This window comes from Strix uralensis, chromosome 35, assembly GCF_047716275.1.
Source record: "Strix uralensis isolate ZFMK-TIS-50842 chromosome 35, bStrUra1, whole genome shotgun sequence".
Lineage (NCBI taxonomy): Eukaryota > Metazoa > Chordata > Aves > Strigiformes > Strigidae > Strix > Strix uralensis.
In genome coordinates this window covers 1,363,807-1,390,361 of record NC_134006.1, presented here as the reverse complement: position 1 = coordinate 1,390,361, position 26,555 = coordinate 1,363,807, and the positions used below count along the sequence as shown (strand labels likewise).

Here is a 26,555-nt window from a genome sequence, read left to right as displayed (position 1 = left end):
TTGTTGGATGAATGGATGTTGGGATTGGTGGTGGGAGGAGTGTTTGTTTGTAGGAATGAAGGAGCGTGTGGTTGTTTGGATGGTTGACTGGAGGAGTGGAGTGAAGGAGTGATGCCTGGAGAAAGGTGCACGGAGAGACGGGTGATTGGATGGATGGAAGGACAGAGAGAGGATGGATGGAATGAGAAAGGAATGAACGGATCGATGTCGATATCCTACCTTGTGCTCTCTATTGTAGCTGCTTCCGAGCCGAAGGAGGAACCACCAACTCAACCGATCCTGGGCGAGCTCACGGCTCCTCATGTCACCTCTGACTCCGTGCAGCTGGAGTGGAGCGTCCCCGAGGGCACCTTTGACTCCTTCATGGTGCAGTACCGGGATGCCCAAGGCCAGCCCCAGGTGCTGCCCGTGGACGGGGGTTCGCGCACGGTGACCGTGCCGGGGCTGTCCCCGTCCCGCCGCTACAAGTTCAACCTGTACGGGGTGTGGGGTCGGAAACGTCTGGGCCCCGTCTCCACCGATGCCGTCACAGGTGAGCGTGTCTGTGGGCACGTGACAGACCATGGGTTTGTGTTGGGCGGAGCTTTGACAGGACCCATGTGGGGTAGTTTGGGCCACTTGGGAAATGGGAACAGCTGTTTGATTGTGGGTTAGGGATGAGTGGAAGGATGGGTGGGTGCAGGAGTGGAAGGATGAAGGGAGGGAGGCAGGCAGGCAGGCAGGGAGGCACAGGTGGGTTCTTGTATGAGTTTGTGGCTTTTTGGGTGACTGATGGGTTGGATGGGCACATGGATAGACGGATGGAAAAATGGACGGAGAGTGTGTGAATGAAGAATGGGTGGGTGGCTCCTTGGCTGGTTGGTTGGATGGATGAATGTGTGGATGGATGGATGGATGAAAGGTTGGATGAGGGTGTGTCTGATTTGTGAGCTGGTGAGGGATGGGATGGTTGTGTGGAGATAAAAAGTCAATGGAGGACGGAAGGATGGTTCCAGGGATGGATGGATGGATGGATGGATGATGGATGGATTGATGATGGATGGGTGGGTGGGTGGATGGATGTATGAAAAGCGGGAAGGATGGAAGGTTGTGTGAATGGATGGCATATTGGCCATCAGGATATTTCGTTGGTTGAGTGGATGAATAGGTAGAGAGATGTTTGTTTGGAAGAGCGTCTTGTGTCTGGATGGCTGAATGGATCAATGGATGGATGGTGATTGGCTGGCTGGTTGGAATGACAGATGAATTACTGGAAGCCTGTCTAGATGTTGGGATTCCTGGCTGGCTGGAGCATGGATGGATTTGTAGAAGTTTCAGAGGTGGGATGGTGGTTTGGATGGTTGGATGGAGACAGGATTGGGTGGGTGGATAAAATTTTGGATGGATGGATGGATGGATGGATGGATGGATGGATGGATGGCGAGTTGTGGGGAGGGGTTTTTTATATCTGGTTAGTTGGAGGCTTGAATGAATGGTTCAGTGATTCTTTTTTTGATTCGTGGAACAGATTGGATGAGTGAGTGAAGGAAAATATTGTGTGTGGATGGATGGATGGATGGATGGATGGATGGATGGATGGATGGATGGGATGGTTGAAGGATCAAACACATAGATGTTCATGCCTTACACTTTCTGCTCTCTGTGTCAGCTCCAGCTGAGCCGGAGGAGGAACCCCCATCGCAGCCAAAGCTGGGCGAGCTCACGGCCTCCCACGTGAGACCCGAATCTGTGCAGCTGGAGTGGAGCGTCCCCGAGGGCACCTTTGACTCCTTCACGGTGCAGTACCGGGATGCCCAAGGCCAGCCCCAGGTGCTGCCTGTGGACGGGGGTTCACGCACGGTGACCGTGCCAGGGCTGTCACCGTCCCGCCGCTACAAGTTCAACCTGTACGGGATGTGGGGTCGGAAACGTCTGGGCCCCATCTCCACGGACGCCGTCACAGGTGAGGGGGCTGTGGGCCCCATCTGTGTCCTCTCTGGGGTCCGGATTTGGAGCAGGGCAGGAGCTGGGACAGGGCCTGAATTGGTGCCGTGGGCCTTGTGGGAAATGGGAATGTGTTGGGGACTGCCTGGGGGCTGGATGGAGGTTTGCGTGGACGTAAGTTTGCAGGGATGGAGGGACAGATGGATGGATGGATGCTTGGGTAGGTGGATGGTGGGATGGATGGTTGGACGGACTGTGGGATGGGCCGCTCACTCCAAGAAAGACACTGAGGAGCTGGAGCGCATCCAGAGAAGAGCAACGAAGCTGGTGAAGTATCTGGAACACAAGTCCTGTGATGAGTCACTGAGGGACGTGGGGTGGTTTCACCTGGAGAAAAGGAGGCTGAGGGGAGACCTCATCGCTCTCCACAACTTCCTGAAAGGAGGGTGCAGAGCGGTGGGTGTTACTCTCTTCTCCAAGGTAACAAGTGACTGGACGAGAGGAAACGGCCTCTGGAGGTTTCAGGGAAAGTTTTAGGGTGGATTTGAAGAAAAATGTCTTTGTGAAAGGATTGTCACTGACTGGAAGAGGCTGCCCGGGGAAGGGGGGGGTCACCATCCTGGGGGGATTTAAAAGCCATGTAGAGGTGGTGCTGAGGGATATGGGTTAGTGGTGGCCTTGGCAGTGTTGGGTCAATGGCTGGACTCGATGATATTAAGTGTCTTTTCCACCTCCGTGATTGTGAGGTTCTGTGGTTGCAAATGTGTTTGGTTTGTGGCCTGGATGTGTGATGGGATGGTTGCGTGGAGAGACATTTGGTTGGCCCGATGGAACGGTTGTTGGATGAATGGATGTTGGGATTGGTGGTGGGAGGAGTGTTTGTTTGTAGGAATGAAGGAGCGTGTGGTTGTTTGGATGGTTGACTGGAGGAGTGGAGTGAAGGAGTGATGCCTGGAGAAAGGTGCACGGAGAGACGGGTGATTGGATGGATGGAAGGACAGAGAGAGGATGGATGGAAGGAGAAAGGAATGAACGCATCGATGTCGATATCCTACCTTGTGCTCTTTGTTGTAGCTGCTTCCGAGCCAACGGAGGAACCACCAACTCAACCGATCCTGGGCGAGCTCACGGCTCCTCATGTCACCTCTGACTCCGTGCAGCTGGAGTGGAGCGTCCCCGAGGGCACCTTTGACTCCTTCACGGTGCAGTACCGGGATGCCCAAGGCCAACCCCAGGTGCTGCCCGTGGACGGGGGTTTGCGCACGGTGACCGTGCCGGGGCTGTCACCGTCGCGCCGCTACAAGTTCAACCTGTACGGGATGTGGGGTCGGAAACGTCTGGGCCCCGTCTCCACCGACGCCGTCACAGGTGAGGGGGCCTCTGGGCACCCTATGGACCATGGGTTTGTGGTGGGCAGAGCTTGGACAGGGCCCGTGCTGGGTCTCTTGGGCCTTCTGGGCAACGTGAAACTGGATCATGTGTTGAGTGCTGAGTTGTGTCTGGATTTGTGGATAGGTGCATGGAAAGCTTGAAGGAAGGAGGGATGGACGGACGGACAGATGGCTGGCTGGGTGGCTGGGTGGCTGGGTGGCTGGTTGGTTGTTTAATAGGTATATTGGAAGGATAGATGGTTGATCAGATGTTCTCTGGAGAAATGGGTGTTTGGGTGGGAGGATGGGTCGTGGCAGAGTTGGGTAGAGGATTGGATTCAAGGACTGGTGGGTGGAATAATGCAGGGAAATATGGGTGATTGGATGGCTGGAAGAGTGGGGGGTTGGAAGGAGAAATGGAGGGAGAGAAGGTTACATGGAGAGGTAGACCAAGGGATTTGTGGGAGGATGAAAGCAATGACGAAGATATGGATGGATGGATGGATGGATGGATGGATGGATGGATGGATGATGACTTGGTGATCAAGAACCATATTAATGTGTAGGAAGACTGTTTGTTTGGGTGATGTTTGAGATGGTTGGACGATGAGGTGGATGAATGGACAGAGATGGTGAGCGGAAGGGTCAGTGTGTGTCTGGCTGGAAGGGTGATGGGTAGAACAGTGTTAAGGATGGGTGGAAGGGCAGGTGGGTGGATGCTGGAGTGAACTGATAGCTGGAGGGTGGTTTATTAGATGGATGGATGGATGGATGGATGGATGGATGGATGGATATATGGATGGAGAACTGAGAGGCTGAATGGGTGCCGGGTTGGGTGGATGATTGCATATATGGCAAGATGAATAGAAAATGATGGATGTGAGGAGAGGTGATTGGATGAACGGAAGCCTGGATGAATGGCTGGATGGAGGTCCTTGTGGATGGAAGTGGGGTTGAATGGAGGCCAGAATACATGGCTGAAGTCCTACGTGGGCAGAAAGATGATCTCATGGAGGAGAGGCTGAATGAATGGAGCGAGAGATGGATGTTTGGATGGACGTGTGAGTGTTTCTCTCCTGCATTGTCCCCTGTCTGTGCCAGCTGCAACCGAGTCAGAGGAGGAACCCCCATCGCAGCCGATCCTGGGCGAGCTCATGGCTCCTCGTGTCACCCCCGACTCCGTGCAGCTGGAGTGGAGCGTCCCCGAGGGCACCTTTGACTCCTTCACGGTGCAGTACCGGGATGCCCAAGGCCAGCCCCAGGTGCTGCCTGTGGACGGGGGTTTGCGCACGGTGACCGTGCCAGGGCTGTCACCGTCCCGCCGCTACAAGTTCAACCTGTACGGGATGTGGGGTCGGAAACGTCTGGGCCCCATCTCCACCGACGCCGTCACAGGTGAGGGGGCTGTGGGCCCCATCTGTGTCCTCTCTGGGGTCCGGATTTGGAGCATGGCAGGAGCTGGGACAGGGCCTGAATTAGTGCCGTGGGCCTTGTGGGAAATGGGAATGTGTTGGGGACTGCCTGGGCGCTGGATGGAGGTTTGCGTGGATGTAGGGTTGTAGGGATGGAGGGACAGATGGATGGATGGATGCTTGGGTAGGTGGATGGTGGATGGATGGTTGGATGGACTGTGGGATGGGCCGCTCACTCCAAGAAAGACACTGAGGAGCTGGAGCGCATCCAGAGAAGAGCAACGAAGCTGCTGCAGGGTCTGGAACACAAGTCCTGTGAGGAGCCGCTGAGGGACGTGGGGTGGTTTCACCTGAAGAAAAAGGAGGCTGAGGGGAGACCTCATCGCCCTCCACAACTCCCTGAGAGGAGGGTGGATCGAGGTGGGGGTCGGTCTCTTCTCCAAGGTAACAAGTGACTGGATGAGAGGAAACAGCCTCCGGAGGTTTCAGGGAATGTTTTAGGGTGGATTTGAGGAAAAATGTCTTTGCAGAAAGGGTTGTCACTGACTGAAAGAGGCTGCCCGGAGAAGGGGGAGTTCACCATCCTGGGGGGATTTAAAAGCCATGTAGGGGTGGTGCTGAGGGACATGGGTTAGTGGTGGCCTTGGCAGTGTTGGGTCAATGGCTGGACTCGATGATATTAAGGGTCTTTGCCACCTCCGTGATTGTGAGGTTCTGTGGTTGCAAATGTGTTTGGTTTGTGGCCTGGATGTGTGATGGGATGGTTGCGTGGAGAGACATTTGGTTGGCCCGATGGAACGGTTGTTGGATGAATGGATGTTGGGATTGGTGGTGGGAGGAGTGTTTGTTTGTAGGAATGAAGGAGCGTGTGGTTGTTTGGATGGTTGACTGGAGGAGTGGAGTGAAGGAGTGATGCCTGGAGAAAGGTGCACGGAGAGACGGGTGATTGGATGGATGGAAGGACAGAGAGAGGATGGATGGAAGGAGAAAGGAATGAACGGATCGATGTCGATATCCTACCTTGTGCTCTCTATTGTAGCTGCTTCCGAGCCGGAGGAGGAACCAACTCAACCGATCCTGGGTGAGCTCACGGCTCCTCATGTCACCCCCGACTCCGTGCAGCTGGAGTGGAGCGTCCCCGAGGGCACCTTTGACTCCTTCACGGTGCAGTACCGGGATGCCCAAGGCCAGCCCCAGGTGCTGCCCGTGGACGGGGGTTCGCGCACGGTGACCGTGCCGGGGCTGTCACCGTCGCGCCGCTACAAGTTCAACCTGTACGGGGTGTGGGGTCGGAAACGTCTGGGCCCCGTCTCCACCGACGCCGTCACAGGTGAGGGGGCCTCTGGGCACCTGATGGAGTTTGGGTTTGTGTTGGGCGGAGCTTGGGCCGGGCCCATGCAGGGTAGTTTGGGCCACTTGGGAAATGACAAGAGCTGTTGGGTGCTGGGTTGGGGATGAGTGGAAGTATGGGTGGGTGAAGTGGTGGAAAGAAGAAGGGAGGGAGGGAGGGAGGGAGGGAGGGACAGGTGGGTACTTGGATGTGTTTGTGGGTTTTTGGGTGACTGATGGGTTGGATGGGGGCATGGATAGACGGATGGAAGAATGGATGGAGAGTGTGTGAATGAAGAATGGGTGGGTGGCTCCTTGGCTGGTTGGTTGGATGGATGAATGCGTGGATGGATGGATGGATGGATGGGGGATGGATGGATGGATGGATGGATGGATGGATGGATGGATGGAGAACAAAGAGGTTGAATGGATGTGAAGTGGGATGGATGGTTGGTTTCTTGGTCAGATGGATAGCAAACCATGGATGTGGAGCAGGTGGTTAGTTGTGTTGATGTGTGCATGGATGAGACTGTGGTTGGATAGAGAAAGTGATGGAGGGAGGGAGGGACAGATGGACCCGTGACTGGCTGGACAGACTGGTGGAGGGATGAATGAATTGATAAGAAGCACATTGAGGACTGGACAGAGTGTTGGGGTGTGACCTGGCACTGTTAGTGGTTGGTTGGCCGGCTGAATGCGTGCCATGACTGATGGAAGGTTGTTCGTGGAAAAGGGTGATGGGCGGGATGGAGGCCTGGGTGGGTGCGTGGAGAAGGAGGCGGAGAGCTGGAGGTGTGTTTGGGTGGTTGGTTGGATTGGTTGATGGGTGGGTGATGGACTGGCTGGGTGTGCGGCGAAACAGATGGATGAATGTTTGGATGGACGTGCGGATGTTCACACCCTACACTGTCCCCTGTCTGTGTCAGCTCCATCCGAGCCAGAGGAGGAACCCCCATCGCAGCCGACCCTGGGCGAGCTCACGGCTTCCCACGTGAGCCCCGACTCCGTGCAGCTGGAGTGGAGCGTCCCCGAGGGCACCTTTGACTCCTTCACGGTGCAGTACCGGGATGCCCAAGGCCAGCCCCAGGTGCTGCCCGTGGACGGGGGTTCACGCACGGTGACCGTGCCGGGGCTGTCACCGTCCCGCCGCTACAAGTTCAACCTGTACGGGATGTGGGGTCGGAAACGTCTGGGCCCCATCTCCACCGACGCCGTCACAGGTGAGGGGGGTGTGGGCCTCATCTGTGCCTCCTCATGTTTTGGATTTGGAGCAGGGCAGGAGCTGGGACAGGGCCTGTGCTGGTGCCGTGGGCCTGGTGGGAAATGGGAACTTCTTGTTCGCTGCCTGGGGGCTGCGTGGAGGTTTTGATTGATGCAAGGTTGGATGGATGGAGGGAGAGATGGATGGAATATTGGGTTGGATGGGGAGATGGAAGGTTGAGCAGATGTCTCCTTGGTTGTGTGACGTGATGGCTGGACGAAGGGTGGACGGGAGGTTCAAGGCATCCATGAATTCATGGAGTGAGGGATGGATGGATCAATGGGTGGATGAACATTGGGATGAGTCTGGCTGCCGCAGGGACTGAAAGGTGGTTTGGATGGTCGGATGGACACGTGGTTAGATGGGAGTATGGAAGGGTGGGTGTGTGGAGGGACACTGGGGGAGTTTGTTGGATATTGTTTTGGTGAGAGGAGTGAGTGTTCAGATGGTTTGATGTGTCAGTGGAGGAACAGATTCGAGGCCCAATTGTGGGAGAATTTTGCATGGAAATATGAAGGGGTGTATTCTTATTGGTGGATTGGATGGATGGATGGATGGATGGATGGATGGATGGATGGATGGATGGATGGTGATTGGCTGGCTGGTTGGATTGACAGATGAATTACTGGAAGCCTGTCTAGATGTTGGGATTCCTGGCTGGCTGGAGCATGGATGGATTTGTAGAAGTTTCAGAGCTGGGATGGTGGTTTGGATGGTTGGATGGAGACAGGATTGGGTGCGGGAGTGGAATTTTGGATATGTGTATGATGGGTGCTTGGGTGGGGGGATAGTTTTTATGTCTGATTGGTTGGAGGCTTAAGTGAATGTTTCAGTGTTTGATTGGATGATGGGAGGAATGGATTGGAGGAGTGACCGCAGGAAAATATTGTGTATTGAGGGATGGATGGATGGATGGATGGATGGATGGATGGATGGATGGATGATGACATGGTGATCAAGAACCATATTAATGTGTAGGAAGACTGTTTGTTTGGGTGATGTGTGAGATGGTTGACGATGAGGTGGATGAATGGACAGAGATGGTGAGCGGAAGGGTCAGTGTGTGTCTGGCTGGAAGGGTGATGGGTAGAACGGTGTTAAGGATGGGTGGAAGGGCAGGTGGGTGGATGCTGGAGTGAACTGATAGCTGGAGGGTGGTTTATTGGAGGGAGGGATGGATGGATGGATGGATGGATGGATGGATGGATGGATGGATGGATGGATGGAGAACTGAGAGGCTGAATGGGTGCCGGGTTGGGTGGATGATTGCATATATGGCAAGATGAATAGAAAATGATGGATGTGAGGAGAGGTGATTGGATGAATGGAAGCCTGGATGAATGGCTGGATGGAGGTCCTTGTGGATGGAAGCGAGGTTGAATGGAGGCCAGAATGCATGGCTGAAGGCTCAGGTGGGCAGAAAGATGATCTCATGGAGGAGAGGGTGAATGAATTGAGCGAGAGATGGATGTTTGGATGGACGTGTGAGTGTTTCTCTCCTGCATTGTCCCCTGTCTGTGTCAGCTCCAGCGGAGCGGGAGGAGGAACCCCCATCGCAGCCGATCCTGGGCGAGCTCACGGCCTCCCACGTGAGCCCCGACTCCGTGCAGCTGGAGTGGAGCGTCCCCGAGGGCACCTTTGACTCCTTCACGGTGCAGTACCGGGATGCCCAAGGCCAGCCCCAGGTGCTGCCCGTGGACGGGGGTTCGCGCACAGTGACCGTGCCGGGGCTGTCACCGTCCCGCCGCTACAAGTTCAACCTGTACGGGATGTGGGGTCGGAAACGTCTGGGCCCCATCTCCACGGATGCTGTCACAGGTGAGGGTGCCTGTGGGCCCCATCTGTGTCCTCTCTGGGGTCTGGATTTGGAGCAGGGCAGGAGCTGGGACAGGGCCTGAATTGGTGCCGTGGGCCTTGTGGGAAATGGGAATGTGTTGGGGACTGCCTGGGGGCTGGATGGAGGTTTGTGTGGACGTAAGTTTGCAGGGATGGAGGGAGAGATGGATGGATGGATGCTTGGGTAGGTGGATGGTGGATGGATGGTTGGATGGACTGTGGGATGGGCCGCTCACTCTAAGAAAGACACTGAGGAGCTGGAGAGCATCCAGAGAAGAGCAACGAAGCTGGTGAAGTATCTGGAACACAAGTCCTGTGAGGAGCCGCTGAGGGACGTGGGGTGGGTTCACCTGGAGAAAAGGAGGCTGAGGGGAGACCTCATCGCTCTCCACAACTTCCAGAAAGGAGGGTGCAGAGAGGTGGGGGTTACTCTCTTCTCCAAGGTAACAAGTGACTGGATGAGAGGAAACGGCCTCCGGAGGTTTCAGGGAAAAATTTAGGGTGGATTTGAAGAAAAATGTCTTTGCAGAAAGGGTTGTCACTGACTGGAAGAGGCTGCCCAGAGAAGGGGGGGTTCACCATCCTGGGGGGATTTAAAAGCCATGTAGGGGTGTCACTGAGGGACATGGGTTAGTTGGTGGCCTTGGCAGTGTTGGGTCAATGGCTGGACTCGATGACATTAAGGGTCTTTTCCATGTCTGTGATCGTGAGGTTCTGTGGTTGCAAATGTGTTTGGTTTGTGGCCTGGATGTGTGATGGGATGGTTGGGTGGAGAGACATTTGGTTGGCAGGATGGAACGGTTGTTGGATGAATGGATGTTGGGATTGGTGGTGGGAGGAGTGTTTGTTTGTAGGAATGAAGGAGCGTGTGGTTGTTTGGATGGTTGACTGGAGGAGTGGAGTGAAGGAGTGATGCCTGGAGAAAGGTGCACGGAGAGACGGGTGATTGGATGGATGGAAGGAGAGAGAGAGGATGGATGGAAGGAGAAAGGAATGAACGCATCGATGTCGATATCCTACCTTGTGCTCTTTGTTGTAGCTGCTTCCGAGCCGAAGGAGGAACCAACTCAACCGATCCTGGGCGAGCTCACGGCTCCTCATGTCACCTCTGACTCCGTGCAGCTGGAGTGGAGCGTCCCCGAGGGCACCTTTGACTCCTTCACGGTGCAGTACCGGGATGCCCAAGGCCAGCCCCAGGTGCTGCCCGTGGACGGGGGTTCACGCACGGTGACCGTGCCGGGGCTGTCACCGTCCCGCCGCTACAAGTTCAACCTGTACGGGGTGTGGGGTCGGAAACGTCTGGGCCCCGTCTCCACCGACGCCGTCACAGGTGAGGGGGCCTCTGGGCACCCTATGGACCATGGGTTTGTGGTGGGCGGAGCTTGGGCAGGGCCCGTGCTGGGTCTCTTGGGCCTTCTGGGCAACGTGAAACTGGATCATGTGTTGAGTGCTGAGTTGTGTCTGGATTTGTGGATAGGTGCATGGAAAGCTTGAAGGAAGGAGGGATGGACGGACGGACAGATGGCTGGCTGGGTGGCTGGGTGGCTGGGTGGCTGGTTGGTTGTTTAATAGGTATATTGGAAGGATAGATGGTTGATCAGATGTTCTCTGGAGAAATGGGTGTTTGGGTGGGAGGATGGATCGTGGCAGAGTTGGGTAGAGGATTGGATTCAAGGACTGGTGGGTGGAATAATGCAGGGAAATATGGGTGATTGGATGGCTGGAAGAGTGGGGGGTTGGAAGGAGAAATGGAGGGAGAGAAGGTTACATGGAGAGGTAGACCAAGGGATTTGTGGGAGGATGAAAGCAATGACGAAGACATGGATGGATGGATGGATGGATGGATGGATGGATGGATGGATGGATGATGACTTGGTGATCAAGAACCATATTAATGTGTAGGAAGACTGTTTGTTTGGGTGATGTGTGAGATGGTTGGACGATGAGGTGGATGAATGGACAGAGATGGTGAGCGGAAGGGTCAGTGTGTGTCTGGCTGGAAGGGTGATGGGTAGATCAGTGTTAAGGATGGGTGGAAGGGCAGGTGGGTGGATGCTGGAGTGAACTGATAGCTGGAGGGTGATTTCTTGGAGGGAGGGAGGGAGGGATGGAGGGATGCATTGATGGAAGAATTGGTGGAGTAACGCTCAGAGGATCGGACAGGTAATGGCTGGATGGAATGAGTGGTGGAAAACAAGTGGGAGTGAGTGTGGTTGGGGCAAGGTGTGAGCTGGGTGGGGGACGAGGTGGAAGGGGCGATGGGGAGATGTTGAGAGGAAGGACGTGGATGGCTGTAGGGTTGGAAGGTTGATTGGTTCAATAGTGTTAAGGGTGGATGGAAGGAGGGTGGGAGCAGGATTGAGTGAGGTGATAAATGGAGCAACGGTGAGTGAAATGTGTGGATGGACGAGAGTGTGTTTGGATAGAGAAAGGGATGGAGGGAGGGAGGGACAGATGTACCCGTGACTGGCTGGACAGACTGGTGGAGGGATGAATGAATTGATAAGAAGCTCGTGGATGACTGGTCAGGGTGGTGGGGTGTGACCTGGCACTGTTAGTGGTTGGTTGGCCGGCTGAATGCGTGCGATGACTGATGGAAGGTTGTTCGTGGAAAAGGGTGATGGGAGGGATGGAGGCCTGGGTGGGTGCGTGGAGAAGGAGGCAGAGAGCTGGAGGTGTGTTTGGGTGGTTGGTTGGATCGGTTGATCAGTGGAAGGATGGGTGTGTGAAGGGATAGATGGATGGATGGATGGATGGATGGATGGATGGATGGATGGAGAACTGAGAGGCTGAATGGGTGCCGGGTTGGGTGGATGATTGCATATATGGCATGAATAGAAAATGATGGACGTGAAGAGAGGTGATTGGATGAAAGGAAGCCTGGTTGAATGGCTGGATGGAGGTCCTTGTGGATGGAAGTGGGGTTGAATGTAGGACAGAATGCATGGCTGAAGGCTCAGGTGGGCAGAAAGATGATCTCATGGAGGAGAGGCTGAATAAATGGAGCGAGAGATGGATGTTTGGATGGACGTGTGAGTGTTTCTCTCCTGCATTGTCCCCTGTCTGTGTCAGCTCCAGCCGAGCCAGAGGAGGAACCCCCATCGCAGCCGACCCTGGGCGAGCTCACGGCCTCCCACGTGAGCCCCGACTCCGTGCAGCTGGAGTGGAGCGTCCCCGAGGGCACCTTTGACTCCTTCACGGTGCAGTACCGGGATGCCCAAGGCCAGCCCCAGGTGCTGCCTGTGGACGGGGGTTCACGCACGGTGACCGTGCCGGGGCTGTCACCGTCCCACCGCTACAAGTTCAACCTGTACGGGGTGTGGGGTCGGAAACGTCTGGGCCCCATCTCCACTGACGCCGTCACAGGTGAGGGGGGTGTGGGCCCCATCTTTGTCCCCTTGGGGCTCTGGATTTGGAGCAGAGCAGGTGCTGGGACAGGGCCTGTGCTGGTGCTGTGGGTCTTGTGGGAAATGAGAACCTGTTGGGCGCTGCGTGGGGGCTGGCTGGGGTTTTAGTTTGATGCAAGATTGGTGGGATGGAGGAAGAGATGGATGGATGGAGGGTTGGTGGGATTGAGGATGGATGGAGGGATGGTCAGGGGGGTACTTGGATGAATTTGTGTCTTTTTGGGTGACTGAGAGGTTGGATGGGTGCATGGATGGATGTTTGGAAGAATGGATGGAGAGTTGTTGCATGAAGAATGGGTGTGTGGCTCTTGGCGGGTTGGTTGGATGGATGAATGCGTGGATGGATGGATGAAAGGTTGGATGAGGGTGTGTCTGGTTTGTGAACTGGTGAGGAATGGGATGGTTGTGTGGAGATGGAGTCGGACAGAGGTCGGAAGGGTGGAGGACTGGATCGATGGATGGATGGAGGGAGGGAGGGAGGGAGGGAGGGAGGGAGGGAGGGAGGGATGGATAATGGAAGGATGAAGAACCCAGGGGTTGAATGGATGCCGAGTGGGATGGATGGTTGGTTCTTGGTCAGATGGATAGCAAACCATGGATGTGACGTAGGTGATCGGTTATGTGGATGTGTGGATGGACGAGACTGTGGTTGGAATCAGAAAGGGAGGGATGGAAGGAGGAACAGATGGACCCATGACTGGCTGGACAGACTGGTGGAGGGATGAATGAATTGATAAGAAGAACATTGAGGACTGGACAGAGTGTTGGGGTGTGACCTTGCTCTGCTAATGGTTGGTTGGCCGGCTGAATGCGTGCCATGGCTGATGGAAGGTTGTTCATGGAAAATGGTGATGGGCGGGATGGAGGCCTGGGTGGGTGCGTTGAGAAGGAGGCGGAGAGCTGGAGGTGTGTTTGGGTGGCTGGTTGGATTGGTTGATGGGTGGGTGATGGACTGGCTGTGTGGATGGAGAAATGGATGGATGAATGTTTGGAGGGACGTGCAGATGTTCACCCCTACACTGTCCCCTGTCTGTGTCAGCTGCAGCCGAGCCGAAGGAGGAACCCCCATCGCAGCCGACCCTGGGTGAGCTCACGGCCTCCCACGTGAGCCCCGACTCCGTGCAGCTGGAGTGGAGCGTCCCCGAGGGCACCTTTGACTCCTTCACGGTGCAGTACCGGGATGCCCAAGGCCAGCCCCAGGTGCTGCCCGTGGACGGGGGTTCGCGCACAGTGACCGTGCCGGGGCTGTCACCGTCGCGCCGCTACAAGTTCAACCTGTACGGGGTGTGGGGTCGGAAACGTCTGGGCCCCATCTCCACCGACGCCGTCACAGGTGAGGGGGGCTGTGGGCACCTGACGGACCATGGGTTTGTGGTGGGCGGAGCTTTGTCAGGGCCCATGTGGGGTAGTTTGGGCCACTTGGGAAATGGGAACACCTGTTGGGTGCTGGGTTGGGGGTGAGTGGAAGTATTGGTGGGTGAGGGGGTGTAAGGATGAAGGGAGGGAGGGAGGGAGGGAGAGGGAGGCACAAGTGGGTACTTGGATGAGTCTGTGGCTTTTTGGGTGACTGACGGGTTGGACGGGGTCATGGATAGACGGATGGGAGAATGGATGGAGAGTGTGTGAATGAAGAATGTGTGGGTGGCTCATTGGCTGGTTGGTTGGATGGATGAATGCGTGGATGGATGGATGGATGGATGAAAGGTTGGATGAGGGTGTGTCTGGTTTGTGAACTGGGTGAGGGATGGGATGGTTGTGTGGAGATAGAGTTGGATGGAGGACGGAAGGGTGGAGGAGTGGATGGATGGATGGATGGATGGATGGATGGAGAACAGAGAGGTTGAATGGATGTGGATGTGGAGTGGGATGGATGGTTGGTTTCTTGGTCAGATGTGTAGGAAAGAATGGATGTGGAGCAGGTGATTGGTTGTGTGGATTTCTGGATGGACAAGACTGTGGTTGGAAAGAGAAAGTGATGGAGGGAGGGAGGGACAGATGGACCCGTGACTGGCTGGACAGACTGGTGGAGGGATGAATGAATTGATAAGAAGCACATGGATGAGTGGACAAAGTGGTAGGGTGTGATCTGGCTCTGCTAATAGTTGATTGGCCAGCTGAATGCGTGCGATGACTGATGGAAGGTTGTTCATGGAAAAGGGTGATGGGAGGGATGGAGGCCTGGGTGGGTGCGTGGAGAAGGAAATGGAGAGCTGGAGGTGTGTTTGGGTGGTTGGTTGGATCGGTTGATGGGTGGGTGATGGACTGGCTGGGTGTGCGGCGAAACAGATGGATGAATGTTTGGATGGACGTGCAGATGTTCACCCCTACACTGTCCCCTGTCTGTGTCAGCTCCCGCCGAGCCAGAGGAGGAACCCCCATCGCAGCCGACCCTGGGTGAGCTCACGGCCTCCCACGTGAGCCCCGACTCCGTGCAGCTGGAGTGGAGCGTCCCCGAGGGCACCTTTGACTCCTTCACGGTGCAGTACCGGGATGTCCAGGGCCAGCCCGAGTCACTGCTTGTCGATGGCAGTTCCCGCAATGTGACTGTGGCCGGGCTGTCACCGTCCCACCGCTACAATTTCTACCTGTACGGGATGTTGGGACAGAAACGTCTGGGCCCCGTCTCTCTTGACACCATCACAGGTGAGGGCATGTGCTGGATCTGTCCATGTCCCCTTTGGGTTTGGAGTGTCCAGGAGCTGGGATGGGGCCCGTCCTGACCCCTTGGGTCTGATGGGAAATTTGAGGATCTCTCGGGTGCTGAGTGGAGGAGGGATGGAGGTGTGGGAGCAGGGAAGGTTGGAGGGATGGAGGGGTAGGTTGATGGAGGAATGTTTGCGTACGGGAAGGTTGGATGGAGGGGAGATTTCATGGGTGGATGGAGGGTCCATGTGCATGGAGGATGGATGGATGGTTGGAGGAATCTCTCCTTGGGTGTTGAACAGATGGGTGGGTGGGTTGATGTTTAGGCTCTGAATCATCCTCTCCATTGCAGCCCCAGCTCCACAAAAGGAGGAACCCCCATCTCAGCCCCATCTGGGTGAGCTCACGGCTCCTCATGTCACCCCCGACTCCGTGCAGCTGGAGTGGAGCGTCCCCGAGGGCACCTTTGACTCCTTCACGGTGCAGTACCGGGATGCCCAAGGCCAGCCCCAGGTGCTGCCCGTGGATGGGGGTTCGCGCACGGTGACCGTGCCGGGGCTGTCACCGTCCCGCCGCTACAAGTTCAACCTGTACGGGGTGTGGGGTCAGAAACGTCTGGGCCCCGTCTCCACGGATGCCACCACAGGTGAGGACATCTGGGGACCATTTCCGCATCCCCTTTGGGTGCTGGTTTTGGGGTGGCAGCAGGAGCTTGGGCAGGGCCTGTCTTTGTTCCTTGGGTCTTGTGGGAACTGGGAACATCACTTGGGTGCTAACAGGGGTGTGGGTGCTGGGATGGGTGCATGCAGGGTTGGAGAGTTGGGTGCAAGGATGGATGGGGGGAGGGAGGGAGGGAGGGATGGGCTGATGGACTGAAGGTTGGTCTGACAGATGGATTGATGATGGAGGCTTGGATGGATGATGAGATGGCTGAATGGATGGGTGGATGGATCATTGGATGGTTGGTTGGAAAGATGGGTGTGTGGTTTTGTGGATGGAGAGCTGATTGGACGGTTGGACAGTTGGGTGTTTGGATGGAGAGTTGGATGGTGAGATGATTGGATGGTTGGATGGTTTGAAGGGTGGATGAAGGGTTTGACTGTTGGTGGTTGATGGTTGATGGATGGACAGTGGATGGTTGGATGGCTGGACAGTTGGGTGGTTGATTGTTGGTTGGACGGTTGATGATTGGACAGTTGGACGGGAGTTGGACAGATGATTGGATGAATGGTTGATGGTTGGTTGGTTGGATGACTGATGGTTGGACGGTTGGACAGGGGGTTGGATGGACAGTTGATGGTTGGACACCTGGATGGTCGGTTGGAGTGACGGTGTCTTTGTGTCCTGGGTGGGGTGTCCCTGGTGGGGCGAGTCCCTGGGGGCTGGGGGTGGGGGACCCTGGAGTGCTCCAGGGGGGCTCTGGGTGTGGGAGGGTCCATGGGGGTACCTGTGGGTTTGGTGGTCAGAGTTGGGGGGGGGGGGGCGTGTACAAAGTGGGGTTCCTGGGGGTGTATGGGGCTGGGGGGGAAGTTGGGAGGCGGGTCTTTGGGGGGCTGGGGGATGTGGGGGGGTGTCAGCGACCATGCCCCTCCCCCGCACAGGTGCCCCGGGGACCCTCTGGGTGGGGACTCTGTGGCCCCGCAGTGCCCTCCTTCACTGGGCGCCCCCCCGCGCCTCCCCCGATGGCTACGACCTTGTCTATGGCCCCCCTGGAGGACCTCAGCAGGTAACAATGCCCCACCCCCCCCAGCACCCCGAAACCCCCGAACCCCCCTGGGGACCCCAATACATCCCTGGCGCATCCTGTAACCTCCCTGGGGCGCCCAGTACTCCTTGTGGGACCCCAATAACACCTTGGGGACCCCCAATCCCCCCTGGGGACCCCACCTTTCCTTGTAAGACCCCAGTACCCCCCCAGAACCCCTTTGATCCCTTGGGGACACCAATACCCCCCAGGTGCACCCCAATATGCCTTGTGGGCCCCCCAATAGTCCCTTAGGGCCTCCCAGTGCCCCCCAAGACCTAAATATGCCCCTGGGGACCTCAATAACACCCAGGGGACCCTAATAATGCCCTGGGAGACCCCAATAACACTCTAGAGGACCCCGTTAACACTTGGGGGACCCCAATATTCCTTGTGGGACCCCAATACCCTCACAGGACTCAAATAACCCCTTGGGGACACCGATCCCCCCCAGGGACCCCAATATTCCTTGTGGGACCCCAACACCAGCCCAGGGACTTCAATAACCCTCTTGGGGACCCCAATATCTCTTGTAGAACCCCAATAACCCCTCAGAGACCCCAATATCTCCCCATGAACCCCAATATCCCTTGTGAGACCCCTCATGGCCCCACAGGCCCTCCCAACACCCTCTTGGGGCACCCCAACACCCCCTTGGGAGACCCCAATAACATGCAGAGGACCCCAATAATGCCTCAGGGGACCCCAATACCCTCCCTGTGACCCCCCCAGACACTGCGGCTGCCCCCTGAGGCAACGTCCCATCAGCTGTGGGGCCTGGAGCCAACTGGGCGCTACGGGGTGCAGCTGTGGGGCAGGGGGGGGGACACCCCCCCTACCCCCTTGGAGGCCACCTTTGACACCCGTGAGCCGGGCGCTTGGGTCTCTGGGTGGGGGGGTGCTGGGTTTTTGAGTGGGGGGCACCCAGATGCTTGAGTCTTTGGGTGGGGGGCACCCAGATGCCTGGGTCCCTGGGAGGGGGGACGCTGGGTTTTTGGGTGGGGGGCACCCAGGTGACCGGGTACCTGGGTGGCGGGGTCCTGGGTCTTTGGGTGGGGGGCACCTGGAAGCCTGGATCCCTGGGAGGGGGGGTGCTGGTTTTTTGGGTGGGGGGTACCCAGGGTGCCTTAGGGGTCCCCACACCTGCTCTGCTCCCCCTCCCACCCCACCCCCCAGCTCCCCTTCCCCACCCGCACCCCCGGGACTGCGCCGAGGAGCAGCTGAACGGGCCAGGGCCTTCGCGCGAGACCCTCGTCTTCCTCGGGGGAGACCCTGGGAGGCCCCTGCGCGTCTTCTGTGACATGGAGACCGACGGCGGTGGCTGGCTGGTGGGACAACGGGGAGGCACTGGGGGGCACTGGGAGGAGCTGTGAGGCTTCTATAGGGGGTTATGGGGGGGGAAATGGGGGCACTGGGGGGGAGTCCTGAGGACAACAGGAGGACTGGGAGCACTGGGAACCACTGGGAGAGGCTGGGGGGGTTGTATAGGGGGTATTGGCTGGATACAGGGGGTTTTATGGGGGAAAAGGTGGGGGGGAAATAGGGGGTCTTGGGGGCATTGGAAGGGCTAGGGGGGAACTGGAAGGCACTGGGAGGGGCTGGGGGGGTTGTATGGGGGGTATTGGAGGGATGTGGGGAGAAACAGGTGGTTTGGGGGGGGAAATAGAGAATCTTGGGGGGAATGGGGGATCTTGGGGGGCACTGGAGGGTCTGGTGGGGAACTGGGTGGGCAATGGGAGGGGTTGAGGGGTTTGCATGGGGGATATTGGGGGGATATAGGGGGTCCTATGGCAGGAAATGGGGGTCTTGGGGGGCAATAGGGGGACTGGTGGGGAACTGGGGGCCACTGGGAGGCACTGGGAGGGGCCGGGGGTTCATATGGAGGGTATTGGGCGACAGTGGGTGTTTTATGGGGGAAATGGGGGGCAATGGGGAGTTTGGGGGGCAATAGGGTGACTGGAGGTGTCACTGGGGGAAACTGGGAGGGGCTGGGGGGGGCATATGGGAGGTGATGGGGAGGTCTTGAGGTTGGATGGAGGTCCTGGGAGGGTCTGGAGGGAAATGGGGGTCCCTGGGGGGCCAGTGGGAGGTGGGGGGTGTTGCGGGGACCCCCCCTCGACACCCCCCTCCAGGTGTTCCAGCGGCGCCAGGATGGGGGCACCGATTTCTGGCGGGGGTGGGACGCCTACGCCCGCGGGTTCGGCAACGTCACCGGGGAGTTCTGGCTGGGTGAGGATCCAGGTGGCCGGGGGGGGTCTTGGGGGGACACAGGAATCCTGGGGGGACCCCAGTGTTGGGGGGACCCAGATGTATGGGATAGGGGACCCAGGAGTTTGAGGGGACCCAGGAATTCAGGGGGACCCAGGAGTTCGGGGGTACTAAGGCCTTTGGGGAGGACCCAGGAGTTCAAGGGGACCCAGGTCTTTGTGGGGGGGACCCAGGATTTTGGGGGGACCCAGGCATCCAGGTGGGTGACTGGGGCGGGGGGAAGGCATCTGGGGGGGCCCAGGAGTCCGGGGGGACCCTGGTGTTGGGGGGACCCAGACATCTGGGATAGAAGATCCAGGAGTTCGAGGAGACACAGGCTTTTGTGGGGGGGACCCAGAAGTTCAGGGGCACCCAGGAGTTTGGGGGGGACCCAGGAGTTCAGAGGGACCCAGGAGTTTGTGGGGGGACTGAGGAGTTTGGGGGAGACCCAGGACTTCAGGGAGACTGAGGAGTCTGGGGGAGGGACCCAGGAATTTGGGGGGGACCCAGGCATCCGGGTGGCATCGGGGGGGACCCAGGAGTCCCAGAGGGACCCCAGTATTGGGGGGACTCAGACGTCCAGGATAGGGGCTCCAGGAGTTCAGGGGGACCCAGGCCTTTGCAGGGGGACCCAGGAGTTTGGGGGGGACTCAGGAGTTTGGGGGGGAGCCAGGAGTTTGAGGGGGACCCAGGAGTTCAGGGGGATCCAGGAGTTTGGGGGGGAACCGAGGAGTTTGGGGGAGACCCAGGACTTCAGGGAGACTGAGGAGTCTGGGGGAGGGACCCAGGAGTTTGGGGGGGACCCAGGCATCCAGAGGGACCCCAGTATTGGGGGGACTCACACGTCCAGGATAGGGGCTCCAGTAGTTCAGAGGGAACCAGGCCTTTGCAGGGGGACCCAGGAGTTTGGGGGGTCTCAGGAGTTTGGGGGGGAGCCAGGAGTTTGGGGGGGACCCAGACATCCAAGTGGGTGACTGGGGGGTGCAAGGCATCTGGGGGGACCCAGGAGTCCCAGAGGGACCCCAGTGTTGGGGGACTCAGATGTCCAGGATAGGGGCCCCAGGAGTTCAGGGGGACCCAGGAGTTTGGGGGGAGACTGAGGAGTTTGGGGGGGACCCAGGACTTCAGGGAGACTGAGGAGTCTGGGGGAGGGACCCAGGAGTTTGGGGGCACCCAGGCATCCGGGTGGGTGACCAGGGTTGGGGGGACCAAGGCATCTGCGGGGGCGGTGTCTGGACGCGGGTGTTGGGGTGCAGGGAACGAGGCGCTGCATGCGCTGACGACGGGGCCCCCCACGGAGCTGCGGGTGGATCTCCGCACCCCCCGGGACGCCGCCTTCGCCCGCTACCGTGACTTCACCATCGCCGGCCCCGAGGACCACTATCGCCTCCACCTTGGCGCCTACAGCGGCACCGCCGGTACGGGGGGGGGGTCTTTGGGGAGTCTGGAGGGGTCCTGAGGAGGCTTGGGGGGCCCTAGAAGGGTCATGAGGGGTCTTGGGGGGAGATCTTTGGGGGTCTTGGAGGGGTCCTGAGTGGTCTTGTGGGGGTCTGAGGGATCTTGGGGAGTCCTGAGTGCTCCTGGGGGATCCAGGGGGGGGGTCCTGGAGGGGTTTGGGGCATCATGGAAGGGTCTTGAGGTGGATCTCAGGGGATCCTGAGGGCTCTTGGGAGGGGCCTAAGGGGTCCTGAATGGGTTCTGAGGGGGGTTGGGGTGTCCTGGAAGGGTCATGAGGGGTCTTGGGGGGGAGTCTGAGGGGGTCTGAGGGATCTTGGGGAGTTCTGAGAGCTCCTGGGGGGTTCTGAAGGGGTCCTGAGGGGGCTTGGGGGTGCCTGAGGGATCTTGGGGTGTCCTGGCGTGTCCGGGGGGGGTCCTGAGGGGGTGTGGGGGGTCCTGGAAGGGTTTCGAGGTGGACCTTGGGGGATCCTAAGTGCTCTTGGGGGGGGTCTGGGAGGTCACGTAGGGGTTCTGAGGGGGCTTGGGGAGTCCTGGAAGGGTCTTGAGCTGGATCTTGGGTATCCTGAGTGGTCCTGGGGGGCCTGTGGGGTCCTGGAAGGATCTTGAGGGTCCCTGGGGGGTCCTGAGGGGGCCTGGGTGGTCCTGGAAGGTCTTGAGGGGTCTTAGGGCAGATATTGGGGGGTCTTTGAGGGGTCCTGAATGGTCTTGGGGGGGGCATGTGGGGGTCCTGAGGGGGTTTGGGGGGTCCTGGAAGGGTCTTGTGGGGTCGTGGGGGGATCTTGGGGGGTCCTGGAGGGGTCCTGAGTGGTCTTGGGGAGGCCTGGGGAGCCTGGGGGGTCCTGGAGGGGGCGTGAGTGGTCTGGGGGGGCTTGGGGGATCCTGAGGGGGCTTTGGGGGGCCAGGGGCTTCCTGGAGGGGTCTTGGGGGGCGAGCTGGGGGGCTCTGGGGAGGTCCTGGGGATCTCTTAGCCCATGAAAGAGGGTCCTGAGGGGGGGTCCTGAGGGACCTTGGCGGATCCTGGGGAAGTCTTGGGGGGTCTCTTGGCCCATAATGGGGTCCCTTGAGGGGTCTATTGGCCCATGGGGGGGTCCTGGGGCACTCTGAGGGGGGCTTGGAGAGTCTGGGGGGCTCTTATGGGGACCTGGGGGGCCTGAGGGGATATTGGGGGGTCCCTTGACCCTGGGGGGGGTCCTGGGGGTCTCCAGCCCTGAGAGGGGGTCCCTGGTGGCTTCTGAGGGGGGTCTTGGGGTTCTCCAAACAATGTGGGGGTTCATGGGGGGGTCTTGTGGGTCTCTGGTCTGTGGGGGCACCCCTGGGGGGTTCTGAAGGGGGGTCCCTGGGTGGTCATTGGGTGGGGGGTTGGTTCATGGGGTGACCCTGGGGGTGTCTTGGGGGTCCCTTGACCCTGGACAATCCTGGGGGGTCCCTGGGGGGGTCCAGAGGTTTGGGGGGATCCCTGGGGGGTCTGATGGGGTCCCCTGACAGGGCGATCTCTGGGGGGGGTCCCTTGGGTGTCCCTGGGCATCTTTGGACCATGGGGGAGCCCCTGGGGGGGGTCTCAGGATCATGGGGGGGGACCCTCAGGGGTCTGATGGGATCTGACAGAGTTTCCTGACTGGGGGGTCCCTGGGGGTCTCTGGCCCCTGGGGGGGGCCCCCGGGGGGTCTGATGGGATCTGACAAGGTCTTCTGACTGGGGGGGTTCTCTGGGGGGTCCCTGGGGGGGTACCTGGGTGTCTCTGGCCCCTGGGGAGGCTCCTGGGGGGTCTGACAGGGGGTCCCTTGGCCCCAGGGGGTCCCTGGAGTGTCCCTAGGGGGGCCCTGGGTGGTCTGATGGGGGTCTTCCGACTGGGGGGGGGATCTCTGGGGGATCCTTGGGGGGGTCTCTGGGGATTCCCTGGGAGTCCCTGGTCCCTGGGAGGGGCCTGGGGGGGCCTGAAGGGGGAGTCCCTTGGCCCTGGGGGGTCCCTGGGGATCTCTGGCCCTTGGGGGGGGGGCCCTGGGGGGCCTGACAGGGGTCCCTTGGCCCTGGGGGGGCCCCTGGGTGGTCTGATGGGGTCTGATGGCATCTCCTGACCCGTGGGGGGATCTTTGGGGGGGTCTCTGGGGATTCCCTGGGGGTCCCTGGCCCCTGGGATGGCTCTGGGGGTCTGATGGGGGGGTCCCTTGGCCCTGGGGGGTCCCTGGGGGGTCCCTGGGGATCTCTGGCCCCTGGGGGGGGGGGGGCCTGGGGGGCCTGACAGGGGTCCCTTGGCCCTTGGGGGGGGCCCCTGGGTGGTCTGATGGGGTCTGATGGCATCTCCTGACCCGGGGGGGGATCTTTGGGGGGTCTCTGGGGATTCCCTGGGGGTCCCTGGCCCCTGGGGGGGCCCCCGGGGGGTTCTGACGTTGCTGGGGGGGGGGGTGTCCCACAGGGGACGCGCTCTCCTACCACGCGGGCAGCCCCTTCTCCACGCGGGACCGGGACCCCCGGGGCCGCCCCCGCCCCTGCGCCGTCGCCTACACGGGGGCCTGGTGGTACCACAACTGCCACTACGCCAACCTCAACGGGCGCTACGGCACCCCCCACCACCACCAGGCACGCTATAGGGGCCGGCCACCTATAGGGGCCATAGGGGGTGACTTGGGGGGGCACTGAGGGGGCCACAGTGGGGTTAATGGGGGATGGGGGGGGTGTAATGGGGTCTATAGGGGGTGTAGAGGGTGTATCGGGGACATAAGGTGATCTATAGGGGCCGTGGGGCACTATAGAGGTTGGGGGGGGCCTATAGGGAGCTATAGGGGGTGACTGGAGGAGGCCTATGGGTCCAGCGTGCAGTTAATGGGGGTTATAGAGGGACATAATGGAGCCTATAGGGACCACAATGGAGTCTATAGGAGTCACAAGGGGGTCTATAGGAGCCATAGGGAGCCTATGGAGGTGGGGGGACCTATAGGGGGACCTAGGGGGGGCTGATGGGGCCAGAGTGGGGTTAATGGGGGATGAGGGGGGATATAATGGGGTCTATAGGGGGTGTAGAGGGTGTATCGAGGACATAAGGTGATCTATATGGGCCATGGGGCACCTATAGATGTTGGGGGGGCCTATAGGGAGCTATAGGGGGCGACTGGAGGAGACCTATGGGTCCAGTGCGCAGTTATAGAGGGACATAATGGAGCCTATAGGGACCACAATGGAGTCTATAGGAGTCATAAGGGGGTCTACAGGGGCTGTAGGGAGCCTATGGAGCCGGGGGGACCTATAGGGGGCTAATGGGGCCAGAGTGGGGTTAATGGGGGATGTGGGAGGGTATAATGGGGTCTATAGGGGGTGTAGAGGGCATAGTGGGGACATAAGGTGATCTACAGGGGCCATGGGGCACCTATAGAGGGGGGGGGCCTATAGGGAGCCATAGGGGGTGGACTAGAGGGGGGTGATGGGGCCAGAGTGGGTTTGATGGGGGCTGGAGGGGGAAATAATGGGGTCTATAGGGACCACAAGGGAGTCTATAGGAGCCATAATTGGGGTCTATAAGGGCCATAGGGAGCCTATGGGGCCAGGGGGACCTATAGGGCGTCATAGTGGGGCCTGACAGGGTCAGGGTGGGGTTAATGGGGGATATGGGGGATCATAATGTGATCTATAGGGGCCATGGGAACCTATAGGGGGCCATAGGGGGCAACTAGAGGAGGCTTATGGGTCCAGAGCGCAGTTAATGGGGGCTATGGGGGGGATATAATGGGGTCTACAGAGGCCATAGAGGGGCTATAGGAGCCATAGGGGGCCTATAGGAGCTGGGGGGGACCTATAGGAGGAAACTAGAGGTGGCCTATGGGGCCAGGGGTCTATAGGGGCCATGGGGGGCAACTAAGGGGGCCAAGAGGGGCCATAGGGAGACCTAAAGGGGACATAAGGGGGTTGATGGGGGGCATGGTGGGGCTATAGGGGCCATAATAGGGTCTGTAGGGTCCATAGTTGCTATGGGGGCCATCATGGGATCTATAGGGAGGCCTATAGGGTCCATAATGGACTCTATAGGGACAAAGGAGGGGGCTATAGGGGCCACCAGGGGCCTAAAGTGGCTGTAGGGGGGTCTATAGGGACTACAGGGGACCTATATGGGCCATAGGGAGGCCTCTAGGGCTATAGAGGTGTCTGAAGGGGACAATGGAGGGGGCCTATAGGGGCATACAGGCACATATAGGGGCTATATGGGGGTCTATAAGGGGTCATAGAGAGGCCTTAGGGGCTATATGGGCCATACAGGGTCTTTAGGGGTCGTAGGCGGGTTTATAGGGGCACACAGATATTTATAGGGGCCACAGGGGGACCCATAAGGGCATATGGGGGGTCTGTAGGGGCTATAGGGGACATGGGAGGGTCCTTGGGAGGTCACGGGGGGCCTGTAACTGGGCTATAGCAACCACAGGACGTTCTATAGGGGTATGGGGGAGGGTGTCCTAGGGGCAGACCTATACGGGCACTATGGACCCACAGCAGTGGGTACCTATGGGGACCATAGGGGGGTGCTAAGAGGGCCCTGGGGTGGGGGGAGGGTGCTGCGCCCCTATGGGGACCAATGGGGGCCCTATGGGGGCTACGTGGGCCACGCGCCCTATAGGCTCCATAGGGCCCAAGACCCTATAGAACCCCAGATCCCCTCATGGGGCCCCTATAGGAGTGTCAGGGCCTGGGGGGGGGGGGTGGGGTGGTGTTTCTAGGGCCCCTATAGGGATCTATAGGGGGCTATGGGGTGCCTGTAGGGGACTATAGGGGTCTACAGGAGTCTATAGAGTGCCTATAGGGTATCTATAGGGGTATATAGGGTGCCTATAGGGGTCTACAGGAGTCTATAGGGTGCCTATAGGGTGCCTATAGGAGTCTATAGGGTATCTATAGGGGTCTATAGGGGTCTACAGGGGTCTCTAGGGTGCCTATAGGGATCTATAGGGGTCTATAGGGTATCTATAGGGGTCTATAGGGGTCTACAGGAGTCTATAGAGTGCCTATAGGGTATCTATAGGGGTCTATAGGGTGCCTATATGGGTCTGTAGGAGTCTACAGGGGTCTATTGGGTGCCTATAGGGTATCTCTATAGGAGTCTATAGGGTGCCTATAGGGTATCTATAGGGGTCTCTAGGGTGCCTATAGGGATCTATAGGGGTCTATAGGGTATCTATAGGGGTCTATAGGGGTCTACAGGAGCCTATAGAGTGCCTATAGGGTATCTATAGGGGTCTCTAGGGTGCCTATAGGGGTCTATAGGGTATCTATAGGGGTCTATAGGGGTCTATAGGAGTCTATAGGGGTCTATTGGGTGCCTATAGGGTATCTCTATAGGGGTCTGTTGGGTGCCTATAGGGTATCTATAGGGGTCTATAGGGGTCTATAGGAGTCTATAGAGTGCCTATAGGGTATCTATAGGGGTCTATAGGAGTCTATAGGGGTCTATTGGGTGCCTATAGGGTATCTCTATAGGGGTCTGTTGGGTGCCTATAGGGTATCTATAGGGGTCTATAGGGGTCTATAGGAGTCTATAGAGTGCCTATAGGGTATCTATAGGGGTCTATAGGAGTCTATAGGGGTCTATTGGGTGCCTACAGGGTATCTCTATAGGGGTCTATTGGGTGCCTATAGGGTATCTATAGGGCCTGACGGACCCTCCCCGCTCTCTCCAGGGCATCAACTGGTTTCCCTGGAAAGGCTTCGAGGTCTCCATCCCCTTCACCGAGATGAAGCTGCGGCCGCAGCGCGACTGAGGGGCCCCCTCCGCCCCCCCCCCCCCTCGGGGGGGCTCCCCGGCACCGGGGGGGGCCCAGGAAGGAGGCGGGACTGCCGGGGGGGGCGGGGTCAGGGGAGATTTTATAGGGGGGGGGCGGGGAATAAAAACTGCCTGTAACCCCCCTCCCCTGCTGAACCCGGGCGGCCGGGGGCACTCAGGCGCGA

At 58.7% G+C, this 26,555-nt stretch overlaps 1 protein-coding gene across 1 annotated transcript in view; it reads left to right on the top strand.

The window, feature by feature from the left end:
* The window catches only part of TNXB (tenascin XB), a 57,625-nt gene extending 31,222 nt beyond the window's left edge, over nucleotides 1-26,403 (top strand). The window contains exons 23-42 of the mRNA XM_074854209.1: nucleotides 239-532; nucleotides 1,649-1,942; nucleotides 2,998-3,291; nucleotides 4,395-4,688; nucleotides 5,745-6,035; nucleotides 6,961-7,254; nucleotides 8,820-9,113; nucleotides 9,378-9,574; nucleotides 10,026-10,461; nucleotides 12,204-12,497; nucleotides 13,578-13,871; nucleotides 14,888-15,181; nucleotides 15,534-15,827; nucleotides 16,783-16,907; nucleotides 17,658-17,790; nucleotides 18,102-18,253; nucleotides 19,058-19,154; nucleotides 20,429-20,590; nucleotides 23,044-23,207; nucleotides 26,288-26,403. Coding sequence (XP_074710310.1) covers nucleotides 239-532; nucleotides 1,649-1,942; nucleotides 2,998-3,291; nucleotides 4,395-4,688; nucleotides 5,745-6,035; nucleotides 6,961-7,254; nucleotides 8,820-9,113; nucleotides 9,378-9,574; nucleotides 10,026-10,461; nucleotides 12,204-12,497; nucleotides 13,578-13,871; nucleotides 14,888-15,181; nucleotides 15,534-15,827; nucleotides 16,783-16,907; nucleotides 17,658-17,790; nucleotides 18,102-18,253; nucleotides 19,058-19,154; nucleotides 20,429-20,590; nucleotides 23,044-23,207; nucleotides 26,288-26,368 — 4,778 coding nt within the window. The 3' untranslated portion in view covers nucleotides 26,369-26,403. The remainder of the gene's footprint in view (nucleotides 1-238; nucleotides 533-1,648; nucleotides 1,943-2,997; nucleotides 3,292-4,394; nucleotides 4,689-5,744; nucleotides 6,036-6,960; nucleotides 7,255-8,819; nucleotides 9,114-9,377; nucleotides 9,575-10,025; nucleotides 10,462-12,203; nucleotides 12,498-13,577; nucleotides 13,872-14,887; nucleotides 15,182-15,533; nucleotides 15,828-16,782; nucleotides 16,908-17,657; nucleotides 17,791-18,101; nucleotides 18,254-19,057; nucleotides 19,155-20,428; nucleotides 20,591-23,043; nucleotides 23,208-26,287) is intronic.
* Nucleotides 26,404-26,555: the final 152 nt, after the last annotated feature.